We start from the raw sequence: 11,985 nt of genomic DNA, 5'->3' as shown, positions 1-11,985 counted from the left end.
ATAGGACCAGAGGGAATGGCCTCAAGTTGCACCAGGGGAGGTTCAGGTTGGAAATGAGGAGACATTTCTCCTCAAAAAGAGCAGTCAGGCATTGGGATGGGCTGCCCGGGGAGGTGGTGGAGTCACCATCCCTGGGGATGTTCAAGGAGAGGTTGGACGTGGTGCTTGGGGACTGAGTTTAGTGGGTGACACTGGTGGTAAGGGGATGGTTGGACCAGATGATCTTGGAGGTCTCTTCTGACCTTAATGATTCTGTGATTGTAAGTGGGCAACACAAACGATTCCACAGGAACAGCAGAGTCCCTGACACCTCCTAAGAGGTGCAGGTAGGACAGGGATATAAAATGCCACCTGAATCTGGAGACAGGTGCTTTGCATCCCTACAGGCATCTTCAGCCAGAAAGGGGAGCAAAAGTAGGTGAGAGCCACGGGACAAGAGACCAGCCTTGTGGCAGCGACTGAGGCAATGTCCACCACCCATCTACTGCATATTTCATGCTGGAAGGCAGCGACGTTTCAGCGACCGAGTTACGTGATGGCGAGACAGCAGCAGCATCCTCCCAAGCACCACCTCAGCCCACCTCATCTCCCCGACAGCCCCCCTTCTCCCCGATACCCCCCGTCCTCCCCAGCTCCCCTGGGGGCTCCCTGGGCTCCCGCAACCCGCTGCGGGCAGCCCTGGCCCCGCTGCGGGAGCCTCCAGCGGCCGGTCCCGGGGCGGAGCCGCAGCCCCGGAGCCGGAAGCGCGGCGGGGCCGGGCCAGGCCGCGGTGTCCGCTCCGCCGCCCGGCAGCGGGGGCACCGGGACGGGGACGGGGGCAGGGGCGATGCGAGATGGCCGCGGGCACGCGTGGGGAGCCGTGAGGCAAGCCCCGAGCCTCGCGGGCAGGGGCCGCCGGGCTCCACCAAGGGCTGTGTCCGCCCGCAGCTCCGCGGAGGTCTCGGTGCCGGGCTGCCTCGGTGTTTGCCCGGCTGCTTTTAAGGGCTCGCCGCGGAGCTGCCGCCGGGGCGATGGACGGCAGCGCGGCTGCGGGGCTGCGGGTGCTGCCGGGCTGGGAGATGGCCGCCTACCTGTGCCTGACGGTCGGCTCCCACTTGTATTCTTTCTATGAGGTGCACCGAGTTTCGCAAAGTAAGTCTGCGGGGCCGGTGGCCTCGCGTCTCCCCTGTTTCTTCCCCCGCGCCCCAAAGCATCGGTGCTTTGGCTGGCGGTGAGCTGGCAACGTGAAAGCAACCGCTAGCGAGCTGCCCGTGCTGCCAGGGCTGTGGCTCTAACCGTGTTAAAAGTTTGTGCCTAAAGCGCTGGGAATGCCCTCGGTGATGGTACCTTGGCACTCAGGACAGAAGTGATGGACACCTTTGAAGCTCAGGCTTTCGTAGGAAAAGACCTCGCACCTGTGGGCTGTGCGCCTCCCAGTGCATCACATTCATACATTAATGGTAACAAAGTGGATGTTACTTAATGCAGAATAACCCCTAGTTAGAGAACTGTGTGCTGCATCGTGCTAGGTTTTGATGAGCAAGGTGTGCTGTGCTAACTAACCTTGCTGCCTTCCAAATGTGCAAGCTAGTGGCAGTAAAGCCAGAAATGCACTCCCACCGAAGTGGGCAAGTACTTGATAAAAGCACACTGGGGTAAGCATGCGTTTTTGCACTCATGAAGAAGTCAAAATGCTTCATTGAAACTAATGGTTGAGGCTTGTTCACTGAAAAGCTTTACTGCACACTTTTTATAAGTTGCCTTCACATCCCATGTCTTCCTTTTCCACTAGAGGGAGATATCAAACAGTCCTAAAAGATAAGGAATTATGATTATTATAGGTCTTGTGTGTTAAATGACTTAAGCTCAGCTGTCTGTTGTGTCTATTCTGCTTATTATTTTAGACTAATTATTGTTTTAAATTAATATTGTTTTTTATGCAAGATGGTAAGTATTCAGCTTAGAGGTGAGGAGGCGCTGGGGGAAACTTAGGCAAGTGTGTAAATACCTGATGGGTGGGGATGAGGAACGGGGAACCAGAAAATGATTCTTTAAGTGTATGTTGGGGTTAATTCCCCCTGTTGTGGTGAATGCGCAAAGGGTCTAGTGGTCAAGGCTGTTCAGCATTCCTTATCCAAAGGCTCAGGATGAGCAGAGGTCAAAGTCCAGGATCTGGCTATAGAGGGGCCTCTTGTTTGTGCCTAGTGGGAAGGAGGAAACGGTGCTGGCTTCACGTCAGAGTTCCTTCCTTGCAGACATCTTCCTTTCCCCAGCTCTAAGCATCCACAGCTGTGAAGAAGATGAGGGAAATTTGTTGCTATTTAGAAGCAGAGTGCCCTGTTGCTGACCCTTGCTTTTTTTTAGGATTATGTCATTAATGAAGATTTATTATTCTTTGTAGAATATGAAGGTGAAATTGACAGAAACTTTGGACTGGAACAAGGGACTCTGTTTTGGGGCCTTAAAAAGGTAGGAATAATGAACATTACCAGTACTTCTTATTTTGTTGATTTGCTGCAAGCTTCTGTCCTGCAGTTCCTTAAAGTCTTCCTTGCAGTAAGTTGATGTGTTGAACAGTGTTTTGCTGGAAGCAGAGATCATAGAACAATTTACTGTGCTTCTTATTGGGCTTTTCTTTCCTGTGTTGGTACTTTGTACGGAAACTTTACTGCTAAGTGTTTTAATGTTTTTCCTGTTTCATTGACACATTTTTCTCCCTCCATAGCCAGACTCCCATAGACTCCAGAGTCCAAAGCTCTGTGAAGAACAAGACAAAAATCTCAAAGCACAGGCACTGTGTATTTTTCTTAATGTACAAATAAGCAGATAAGTGCCTCCAAGACGAGAGATACTGTGGTACTTAATCTGCTTTTTCTGATGTTCTGCTCTTTTGTGGGATCAAGCAGGTTTATTTTTCTTGGAGGGGTGGAGTGATATAACATAAGCACTGTTAATTTCTTGTTTCCAGCACCTTTTCCTCTGTGACCTAGGCTAACCTGAACTACCTTTCAATAACATGGAAATAATGCTAACAAAACAGCTCCAAAAGTGTCTTTTGTTCACCAGAGATACAAATTTAACTTCAGAAATTCACAGTAACTTCACAGATTTTCAGTCATAGTTAATTTCCTTTGTTTATTTCTAATGAGGAAAAAGATTTGCCAGGCATATCTAGATTTAAGCACCATAATGGCAGTTTTTTTCTGGTTGCTGGTCTGAGTGTTACTCGTTAGTAATATCACTGAATAAATCTTCTGTGCTGCTACTTGGCCTTCATGGTTTTGATCATCGTTTACATTTCCTCCAGCCTTTTTTCCATTTTTCATGTCATTTGGCTGTTTGGGTAATGCGTAACATCAGTGACCAGTAGTTGCACCCTTGATTGACCTGTAGTCCCCCATAGAGGAGAACAGATTTTAAGCATTCATGTTTAAAGAAACATGTTTTTGTTTTAAGACAAACTAAATCCCAGATAACACACCCCACTTCTTTTTGAAGAAAATTCACCTTGCAATTAATTTTGAAGGTGATTTAAACGAGGCTAAAAATGCATATCTGTGGAATTATCTTGTTATTTAGGCCCACTGTCACCATTGGTATGGGCCCCTCTACAGGTGCTTTCCAGAAAGCCATAAAATATTCTGGAGATTGGAAGTGTATGAGATGCTGAATTTAGGTCTAGTCATGCAGGCAGCTGTGTGTGTTTGTGAGTCCTAACTTTTAGCAGGGAAATGGGGGCAGACAGATGATCCCTTTTATCTAGTTTAAAATGACATTTGTGTGTTTCAGGAGTTTCAAGCTGACCTGGCTTCACCTGGTCACAGTTAGGCTTTATTGAAACAGTGAGTAAAAATCCTCTTAAGAGCAAGGTGTCATTTCATCCAAACTGTAAGTTTGCCAAGCTAGTTTCCTTATCCCTCAGAAAAGTCTAGGTATGCACGTATGGCAGTCAGGACTTGGTTTCACTTTCACCTTTTCTCACCTGAAAGTCTATCTATTGCCCTCTCTTACTTCTGGAAATAGATATAGTGGTTAGTACTCCATATTCCTTTGTGCTGTCCAGGTTGGATAACATGTTGAATCAATGCGGTTGCATGTGATTTACCTACACTTGTAACCAGGCAGTGTTTCCTTGGCACCATCCTACTTATTTTTGTTTGCAGCTGCTTTGCACTGCCTACCTTTCTGTGAAATCAGGACATCTCAAAAGCAACCCTGAGGAGTCTGTGGGCCATGTGCTTGCCTCCTGCTGAGAGCATGTCTTGTTTTTGTTGTTTTCAATAGGTTTCAGCAAAAGAAAGTGTTCAGGCAAATACTGAAGGTGCCTGGCACTCATTCTTGCTCAATTATCTCTTTCCTGATAATCTGCTAATGAGCATGCAGCAGCACAAGGAAGCTTTGGATTAATTTATCCAGTGATTTGGAGCCTGTCCTGCAGAAAGAAGTGGAATATGTATCTCCCTGTCATGGGAATGCTTAAGAGCTTAGGTGCTTTGAAATTGACTTGGGGTCTGAGCCATCTGCAACCTTGTATTTTGTCAGTGGCAGTGTTTTCATGCTGCACCTGGGGCCCTGCAGGCTCCTGCTGCTGTCAGTTTTGTGTGCAGGTGGGGCAGGTATCAGCTCCCTTTAGTGCACTTCTTGTTCTGTGCTGGCAGTGCCCCTCTGCTCTTCCGCGTCTTTCTGTGGATTTTAGGGCATTTGAAGTCAAAATGGAGTTGTTGGAGCTCACCACTGTAAACAATCAGACAGGATTGCTTAAACAAAAGATTCTTCAGTGATCAAGTTCTGTGGTATTGGATAATGGACCTCGTATGTTACTGAGACATTTTGTTGACCTTTAAGAATATGGCTTTGTGGTTAGGCGTATTTACCAATTCTCTTGTGTGCCCAGGATCCCCTGGATTTTGAGTGGAGCTACTGGGTTGAATGGGGAAGGGAACGTATACTGTGGCTTCTGGCTGGTCATCTGCTGGTATCACAAATGTGCAGACTCTTCATGGAGAAGGTGTGTATGTATTTAACTTACAGTAGTGAATTTCTGTGTGTTCTAGTTAGTTATGTGAAAAGAAAGCCTGCCACTCTACTATGTATAGAACAGTACACGTATTTTTTGCTTTAGAAATAAAGTTTAAAAATTGTTAAGTGTTCTTTTTCTTTTTTTTTTTTTTTTTTTTTTTTTTTTTACGAACAGTATAAACCATGGTGCTTGATGGTGTATGGAATGGCTGCCTGCTGGTTTCTATTAGGAATCAAGGGCTTTGCAGTCATCTTGCTATACGCAGCTATTTCGTTTGCTGTGGCTCAGTTTCAGATCTCGCTCCTGACATGGTTGTGCTCTCTTGTCCTGTTATCCACGTTACACATACCAGCTGTGGAAGAAGCCAAGGTAATTTCAAAGCATGGATTAAGCATCAAATTAATTACAGTGTTATTTGTTGTTACGGTAGCCATCTTTTAGACCAACTACTGCCCCTTCAGTCGGTCTAAACAGAGGTTGGCTTGAAAACCTTCAGGAAGTATAACTGCATATGGGTCACATGAGAGCTTCTACAATTAGAAATGTGGATATGTTCATAAGCTTGGTGAGCACTCACTTTAGTGTGGATTTGGGTGTTTTTTCAAGGCATAAAGTGAAAGGTAGCTCACGACAATAATACATAACCTGATTCATAATGGTGCGTGTGACTGAAGTCACAGTTACTGCTCTTTGGTCTTTTAGATAACAGCTGACACAATCAGGTTAAATTCAGCATACTGTACGTGCTAGCCTGTTTACACGCTTCTTCTAAAGCTTTGGCTATACTTCTTTGAAGCTGCCATCTCTAGCTCTTGCGTTTGTTACTGCCTTTGTTCCCTCCTTCCTCTTTGTTCTATGTTGATGTTGCAGGTCCTGCAGGACTCTCAAACAGCAAACAAGAGGAGTGAAATTGGTGGTGGTCTGATGCTTGAGAAATGCCTGTGGGGTTTTTCTGAGAGAGGTCTGTCACCCATGCAAGGATAAAAGCCTGGGCTGTTCTGTTTGCTTTTGAAGAGACAATCAGGGGCAGAAAGTGGTTCCAAGTGACTTCTCTAGATAAGGCCCAGCCTTCTAGAGCTGTCAGATGGCTCCGCAGCAGAGCTCCTCTTCTGCGCCTGAGACCCGGCTGCATTCTTACTCTGAATTATGCCAAATGAATGGAAGAAGTCTGCAGGATAACGTGGCAGTCTCTTACCATGTAAGGGAGTGTTTAAACCTTAACAAGACATCCATGAGCATGCTGTCTACTGTAACTTCTGTTACTTTTATTGATCTCCAGTCTTATTCACCATTCCTGACTTCATCTGTTTTCCTTTGACACCTCTTCTGTCCTACAGCAAAAGTTGTTTCCTTACATTTCCTCCCTCCTACCTCCTTTCCATTTGCTGTATTTTTCCTGACTGTGGAGCCACATGCAGTGCCTCTCGTGTGACTAGGAATTGCCACTCTGAATTCAGCATGCATGGGAGCAGGCTCAGCAGCTCTGATCAGAGCTGTTCATTCTGCTGCTCCTGCACAGAAGTGCCACTCTTGTACTGCCACCTGAATAGCAAAGAAAAGCTAAAATAGCTTCTTTATAATGTGTGTACTGCTGTTTGGGAAGAGCAGTGGAGGAATTGGTGCCTAATGGCAAACGAATGCTGAAGATGAAGCTAATAGACCCCAGGAACACTTGGGAAAACTTTGTAAATTGGCAAAACAATGTTTGATGTTTAGTGTAAATGCAATCCATTAGAGCTAAAGCTTTCCGTGTGGTGGAAGTTTTCAGTAAAACTTGACTCCGATGTTTAAGAGAAAGTGTGCCTTCAAGAGGATGCCAGAGAGGTCTGGCATTGCTTGAGAAAAGCATCCAGTCGTAATAACATAATGTTGGTATCTTGGCTGACTTTAGCCTATGATCAGGTATAGCATTGTGGCCAATTATATGCAAAAAGCACAGCATCAGTTATACAGTGCATAAACTCTGTAGTACACACCTCAATTAAGAGAGGTTCTCAGAAACAGGAATTGGGATGTTGCAGCTGTGCCCGTGATTAAATTTTCACAGCACAAACATACACTACCACCTTGCTGTGAGGTTGGCAACTAGAAATAAAAACATGAGCCTTGCTCTAATTCCTATAAATTTGGTTACCTGAAAATGTGTGACTATATCAAAGACCTTAACTGATTTTTTTCTGGTTCTTCTTTTGAAAAGAAGAGGTGACAAGATGTTTGTTCAGTGTCAGTGGCCTGATTCCCAAGTCTTGTTTTCCTTCACTGCCACAGAGGCATGTTTGCACACCCTCAGTGACTTCCAGCCTGTGTTCAGAAAATAAATGACTGTCCCTGTATCAAATATTAAATACAGGATAACTGAGAAAGAAATGGGAGACAGGTTTACACTTCTCTCTTCCTATCTTACCTGCTGATTGGTCTGTCTTTTTCTGAGTATTGTAGCCAAAGTATTTTTCTCAGGCTTCTTTCTCTCTCTTTTGGTCAGACCCAGCACATGAGATTATTCTTCATTATTTAAATATGTAGTGGAAACTGGAGGGTAAGACCTGGGGCAAATGTGTTCTTTCGTTAATAGCCTGTAGATATTAGTAGAAAGTGATACGGATTTCCCTCCCCACCCGGTTTATAGAACTGGCAATCAGTGCTACAGAGTGGTATCCACATGGTTGTTGCTTAAGTATACTGCTAGGAAAGTTGATGAAGGAGCCTTTCTTGTTTATTTGGGGTAGCCTTTGTATCTACTGTAAACATCTCTGTCTATTGCCCAGAAATTGGCAACGTCCCTGTTTGCTGATACAGTTTTTGGAAAGGTTCTGTTCATTATTTTGAATGTTAGGCTGCATTTTGAATGTTAGGCTGGATAGCAGAAGCCAGCACTTGCATTCCTTAAAAGCAAAGTCTGCTGCTGAGGCATTACTCAAAAGCCAATTCAAACTTGTTGGTAACTTGCATGAAATGAAACACTGAATACCTTGCAGGAATTAAATACCATATCTTCTAAATGTTAAATTATTTGTACTTATTCTGAAGGAATTGATATGTGACTTTGGAAGGACTGACTTCACAAGGGTACTAAAGATTGTGCTAGCAATACACAATTACATCCCAGCTCTTTTATAAAGCCACGTGCTTTTGATGTAAGTCTGTCATCCTGACAGAAGGAATAGTTTGGAATTCTACAGTCACAGCAGCAGGCCAAAATTTCGCTTGACCATATGGATACTACACTGGACATGCATTTTAAATTGTCCTCTCTTTCATCTTCCTTTGAAGAATATTGCTGAGTGGCCCACATGCTGTTACTTTTCCCCTCTTATGAATTATTTTTGTTGCTGGCTATTTTTTCTTGTTCTCTTTTACTTGGTTTGTGGTTTGGAGTAAAATCCTGGAGGAAGGACTGCTGTGACACAAATATGGCGTTTCCCTTCCTTTTCCACTCCAAGTGCTGATGGCTGATAGTGGAAATCTTCCAAATACTTAAAACCAAATGTTTCTGCTTGCTTTTTGATGCTGTTACTCAAATCCATGCCCATATCGTATCAGGCTATTTTTTCTTTGTGCTATTGCTAACTACTTGTGCATTGTGGGATCTGCTTCATTTTGCTATTGATGAACTTGTGTCCCTTTAATTTCATTTGTGTCAGACCTCTTTAAATTTCTCAGATGCCTTTGAGACTGAGACACCAACACATTCTCCTCTGTTCTGTCCATTGAGAGTAGCGCTGTACGTAACATCCACACAATTAATCATTTGGAAAGCCCATGGATATTTTTCTGTCTTCCTGTTGGTTTGCTCATTAGGATTTGAATCTGAAAAATCCGCTTTGCCCCAGCATTGGGGTTTGGATTTGAGATCTGGATTTCTGATGCTTCTTGAGATGTTGTTTGGCGTCACCACACTTAATTGTAATTTATGGGTAGTTGTGGACATTCCTCTCAGTCATGCTGATCAGTGCACTGAGATGAAATTACGTGTCTTAATATGGAAGAATTACCCCATGGGGATGGAGTATGATAAATACCGTGCCAGTCCTCTAGTAAACATATTTCTCCTCTGTTAGAGGTATAATCATACCAATTTAAAGTGCTGATTTTGAGGGTTCATATCCAGGAATTGCTTAGTCAAGACTGACAGGATCTTAACTGGTGTCTGCAGGCTTCTGCATGGAAATAAAGACTGTTTCTCTGACATTTTGATTTACCAAACAAGTTGCTTGCTCACAACTGTTTGGTGCAAACTCAGTTTTCCTGTTTTGCTAATGTGTTTGGCAACACAGATTTTAGAAAAACTGCTTCTTAGTTGTGTAGAAATGTCATCCTTGCATTTATTTGGACTAAGAGGAAAAAAACTACGAATACATTGCAAGGTTTGTTTTAATTTTGAGGAGGAAGGTATAGGTTTTCTGTGTGGTATAGGTAGATTTCTGTCTCACTGAGAGATGAAAGGGCTTCTCAAGCCCACTACAAACAAATATAATCAGACAAATTAAATTTGCTGATGTTCTGAGTTTTGTTGTGATGGGTGAGTACCAATATACATATATAAATATATGTATATACATATATATATATTTTTTTTTGTAGAAAATGTGCAACAGGGAGTATCATAAACATGACGAAGGGTCAGAAAAATCTTTCTAGCCTTGAGCTTCCTAGTGAGTATCTCAGTCTCTTTAGATCTGAATTGTAGCCTTGGCTTCAGTCCTAGTAGCTCTTCAGTTATCAGTCCGATTGCCAGCTATTTTGGATACTCTATTACTGGACAAAACCTGAGGGGGAAAAAATGGCACTGCTGTGAGAAAAGCTCTCCTAATTTCATAGTTCTTCAAAATGTACTACAGTTTGGAATTAAGCTGTTATAATTTTATGCCATCAGCAGCTCGTTCAGCAGCCAGTGCTCACTCTTCAGATGTTAGCGATGTTCACTTCAGACATTCATTCTGGCCTCTGTTAACTTTAGTTGCTTTCTGCTGCTGGTGACCTGAAATGTCAGGGTCTTGACTGATAACATTTGTCTTGCAATTTTAAAACCATAGCGTTGTACCATTATGAGCTGACTTTTCTTTGTCTCACAGAGAAAGTGGTACGACACTGAAAATGAGTATTACCTGCTGCTCTTCACGGTGTCTGTCCGCTGCCTCTTCTACACGAGTTTCAGCCTGGAATACTGCTGGCATGAGCCTGCCCAGAAATCATCACATTCGTTCCTGTGGATGCTGGCATACGTGTTTTACTATCCATTGTTCCACAATGGACCCCTTATGAACTTCGATGAATTTAGTAAGCAGGTAAGAGTATTTTTAAGACAATGCAGTTACAGACTTCCAGCGCATCTGTGTCTGAGTCAAATTTGACTAAGAAATATTGAAGAAAATGGTGATCTCTTTTCAGCTGCCAAGTCTAGACACAGAACCTGTTCTTTATTAGAAGTAGATTAGATGTGATGGGTTAATTTTCATTTTTCATATTTTGAGACATTTTAATAATGATCATGAGCAAAATTTTAGGTAGACGACAATGCTTTCACCCTTGCAATAATATGAAGAGATATTTCATACCTTGAGATACATTTTGAAATACACTATAAAAAAGTAGGTTGCAGATGACTCTGAGTTTATATTTATTTTCTAGTTACGTTTTTGACAAAATGGATGTTGATGAGACTTTGAAAGAGAAGGTGTCTCATTAGGGACATTAGTATGTATTTGTCCCTTTCTTGACAAGTGTTGAAGTAAGCTGCTTGCGGAAGGGAAGGCTGTGGATGGAAACAAATCTTAAGTCTTTGTGTTTATATGCCATCCATGAAATAATAGTGAATTTGTATAAGGCTGATAATTAACATTGATAATATATTTGATTGGTTGATGGAAAAAATATCAAAATAAGCTTTTATATCTAGTGATTGGGTGGAGAGAGGTTGATTGGACTCCAGCATTAGGGAGAAGGTAGAAAGAAACAGAATAGTTACTGAAAGCTGACAGTAATCTCCTATATTAGACTCTTTCCTTCGAAAATAAATATTTTTCTTTCAACTAGTTATTTAAAAAACAAAACAAAACAAAAAAAAACTACAGAAAGGTATTTTTATGTGCGTTGTAGCTTCCATAAAAATGTATCTGTAACTAATTCTATAATACTATTCTTGTTATTTAAATGATTTCAGTTTCTGTGTAGTCTTTAGGTAATTAGGATAGTATGTCTAAAATAGTATTCCCCATAATTTTGATAATATCGAATAATATTATGGGAACCTGAATACTGGACAGTTGGGAGTGAATCACTGGGAATTTGGTAGTGTCCTGCATGCCAACTTGAAGACATCCCTCCCTTTCCTACCAGTTTAGAAGCTGAAATTCTTCTAAAGGATTTAGAAGAATTCATAATTCTAATTCTTCTTCTAATTCTTCTAGGATTTTTTTTGGTCTGACACTTTATTGCTTTTCTTGTTTTCTTGCACATTTAAGTAAGCAATGAAATAACCATCAATGATGTTTATAGTTAACGTTTGGGTAAAGTGGATGAGTGGATAGTTTAAACTAAAACAGCAGTTTTATGGTTTGTATATAGATGCCTGTGTATTGCTTCTGTTTATTTTTGGAAAGTTTCTGTTGAAACTGTAACAAATAGAGACTTGGGTTTATGAAAGTGAAAACTGAGGTTATAGTGGGCACAAGTGGCAGGTCTGATACTCATTTGTATTTAATAGCTCTGGAAAATGCAAGGCTAAACTTTTTTATCCTGGACAAGATGTTGTAGAAAAAGTCTGCGGGACTTTTTTTCTTATCTGAAGTCACAGCTTATCTAAGCTGACGGGAAGCCTAAGTAAATGTTTGGTTTCATGCTTTTGTGACAAGTGAGTTCCTGTCATTTAGGTGGATCATTTTGGTCAGATTTCTATTTTGATCATAAAATTTATACCACAGTATTGTTTCCCAAGCTTGACGCAAATTATCGTTCCTGCATTGTTTTTTTTTTTTGTTGTTGTGTGC

General features: G+C 42.2%; 1 protein-coding gene across 1 annotated transcript in view; it reads left to right on the top strand.

Moving 5' to 3' along the window:
• The first annotated feature begins 979 nt into the window (after window positions 1-979).
• The window catches only part of HHAT (hedgehog acyltransferase), a 164,431-nt gene continuing 153,425 nt past the window's right edge, over window positions 980-11,985 (top strand). The window contains exons 1-5 of the mRNA XM_032185507.1: window positions 980-1,131; window positions 2,381-2,448; window positions 4,874-4,987; window positions 5,174-5,368; window positions 10,072-10,284. Coding sequence (XP_032041398.1) covers window positions 1,011-1,131; window positions 2,381-2,448; window positions 4,874-4,987; window positions 5,174-5,368; window positions 10,072-10,284 — 711 coding nt within the window. The 5' untranslated portion in view covers window positions 980-1,010. The remainder of the gene's footprint in view (window positions 1,132-2,380; window positions 2,449-4,873; window positions 4,988-5,173; window positions 5,369-10,071; window positions 10,285-11,985) is intronic.

This window comes from Aythya fuligula, chromosome 3, assembly GCF_009819795.1.
Source record: "Aythya fuligula isolate bAytFul2 chromosome 3, bAytFul2.pri, whole genome shotgun sequence".
NCBI classification, from domain to species: Eukaryota; Metazoa; Chordata; class Aves; order Anseriformes; family Anatidae; genus Aythya; species Aythya fuligula.
The sequence above is the reverse complement of the archived record's forward strand: the minus strand, read 5'-3'. Positions and strand labels throughout refer to the sequence as shown.